Consider the following 2,500-nt stretch of genomic DNA (forward strand, 5'->3'; position numbering starts at 1 on the left):
AAGAGCAAAAGGTGTTGGTTTCATGGAACTGATTCTCAAGAAATTGGTAGATGTGCAACTTTTAGTAACTTAGACGATACTCTGAAACTAGACAATATGAAAAAAATGTGCAGTTGTTTTGTTTGTCTGGAACCCTCCCATATCAGCAGAGACTGTGAAAGGAAAATTCTTTGTAATGTTCAAATAGGAAATAATAAGACATGTGGAAAACTGCACCACCCTTCCGTGCAATCTGTGTTCAAGAAGAACTTATATATTGTTCAAGCTTCGAGTAACCTTATGGATAGAGAAGGTGTTTTGTTAATGATAAGTAAAATTAGTAGTGGCTCATATAACTTGTCTACACTTTTTGATGCTGGTAGCAATTTAACTATGATCACCCATGCAGCTGCCAAGAAATTGGGCCATAAGGGTTCGGAAATATACCTAAGTCTTACCAAAATAGGGAATCAAAAAGAGAGAGTAGAGAGCAAAATATATAATGTTCCTTTGATTGATAATAATGGTAAACAATGGTTGGTGGAGGCTGTTGGCTTTAATGATATCACTTCAGAAATTAAGGATTTGGATATGACGGAAATTGCTCGTATTTTTGGGGTTAATCCTAATCAGATTCAGAGACCTAGTGGCAAAATTGATTTGCTTATTGGATCAGATTACTGCGTGCTCATACCAAAAGTGGTAAAAACAGTTGGAAATTTACAGCTTATGCATAATAATTTTGGTTACTGTATCGGAGGTTATCTAGGTCCTTTGCCCCATAACAGTGATCAGCTACATGCAAAGGTAAATCACATTGCTTGTTTACAGTCTGATGAATACTTGATCAAATCCAAGAAAAATATTGGTAGAATGATGGAATGCTTTTTCATGAGTGGAGAACTAGGTATAGAATGCTCTCCGAAGTGTGGAGGGTGTCGTTGTGGCAAGTGTTCTCTGAAAAGCCATATGACGCTGAAGGAAGAAAGGGAACTGAAACTAATTGAGGATGGATTGAATTATGATGAGCTTAACCAATATTGGACTATCCATAGATCAGAAATCCTAGTGAATTACCAAATAACATATCATTAGCTGAGGCAAGATTGAGGTCAACTGAAAAGAGGTTACATAAGCTTAGCTGTGAATGCTCAAAGGTATAATGAACAAATACAGGACATGGTTAAAAGAGGGGTAGCTCGTAAGATGTCAGACGAAGAGATAATCTTGTATAAAGGGCCAGTGTTTTACCTTCCTCATCATGAAGTTCTTAGATATGATTCAACGTCAACACCCATGAGAATTGTATTTGATTCTTCAGCGCCTTATATGGGATTTGCATTAAATGATTTTCTAGCTAAGGGACCCGATTGCCTTAATAATATTTTAGGCATACTTCTCAGATTCCGTCAAGGGCTTATTGGGCTTATAGGAAACATTAAGAAAATGTACATTTCAGTTAAGATAGGCCATTTCGATCAGTATTGTCATAGATTCTTGTGGAGAGAAATTAATACGGAAAGAAGTCCAAGTCATTATGCTTTAACGACAGTTACTTTTGGTGATAAACCTGGAGGAGCGATTGCAATGGTTGCTTTATGTAAGACAGCAGAAATGTGTAAGAATTACCCAGAAGCTACCAAACTGATTGAAAAAGACTCTTATGTAGATGACTTATTGGCTAGTGTGGATAGCCATGAGGCAGCCAAGACCATAATGAATGACATTGATCGTGTATTAAGCAAAGAGGTTTTCAGATAAAACAGTGGGTGATGTCGGGTGGTAATAATTGTGTAAACTCCTGTTCAAGCATTATAGAAACTAATACTGAAAAGGTCCTGGGGTTGAACTGGGATCCTGAAACTGATTTATTTTTCTTTGTAGTACGTATAAATCTTTCTAAGAGAATCAGAAAATTGCATACTGCACCTGATCTTACAAAAGATAAGCTAGAAAATGAATTACCAGAGAAATTGACAAGAAGGATGATACTTAGTCAGGTATCAAGCATTTACGATCCATTGGGGTTAATTGCTCCTTTCACGCTAAAGGCTAAGCTCTTGATGAGGGAGCTTGTATTAGACCTTGGTAACTGTGACAAGAAACTTGGTTGGGATTATGCTGTTAGCTCTCATATGAATAATGAATGAAAGATGCTCTTTCGAGAGATGTTTGAGGTTTGTTCGTTGTCTCAAGCCTCACAATTCAAAGGGTAACCCACATTTGATCATATTTGCTGATGGAAGTTCAAAGGCTTATGGGGCTGTGGCCTATATGAGATGAGGATTATCAGACGACTCCTTTATCAGTCATTTAATTGCATTTAAATGTAAGCTAGCTCCCATTCGTCAAATGACGATCTCCAGGATTGAATTATGCAGTGCTGTGCTTGCGTGTCATCTCAGAGCTTTCATTGTACAGGAAATGGACTTCAACTTTGATTCTGTCACTCACCTCATTGACTCAGAAATAGTAAGATCTCAGATTCAAAAGGAATCTTTCAGATTTAACACATTTGTAG

At 37.2% G+C, this 2,500-nt stretch overlaps 2 protein-coding genes across 2 annotated transcripts in view; both read left to right on the forward strand.

Moving 5' to 3' along the window:
* LOC113806122 (uncharacterized) overlaps positions 1 to 1,740 on the forward strand; it is a 2,940-nt gene extending 1,200 nt beyond the window's left edge. The window contains exons 4-5 of the mRNA XM_070140607.1: positions 1 to 1,047; positions 1,156 to 1,740. The exon at positions 1 to 1,047 is cut by the window's left edge and continues 325 nt beyond it. Of these exons, the coding sequence (XP_069996708.1) occupies positions 1 to 1,047; positions 1,156 to 1,740 (1,632 nt within the window). The remainder of the gene's footprint in view (positions 1,048 to 1,155) is intronic.
* Positions 1,741 to 2,331: 591 nt separating this feature from the next.
* LOC138866818 (uncharacterized) overlaps positions 2,332 to 2,500 on the forward strand; it is a 1,018-nt gene continuing 849 nt past the window's right edge. Inside the window, exon 1 of the mRNA XM_070140608.1 lies at positions 2,332 to 2,500. This exon is cut by the window's right edge and continues 509 nt beyond it. Coding sequence (XP_069996709.1) covers positions 2,332 to 2,500 — 169 coding nt within the window.

Source organism: Penaeus vannamei, chromosome 27 (genome assembly GCF_042767895.1).
Source record: "Penaeus vannamei isolate JL-2024 chromosome 27, ASM4276789v1, whole genome shotgun sequence".
Taxonomy (NCBI): Eukaryota; Metazoa; Arthropoda; class Malacostraca; order Decapoda; family Penaeidae; genus Penaeus; species Penaeus vannamei.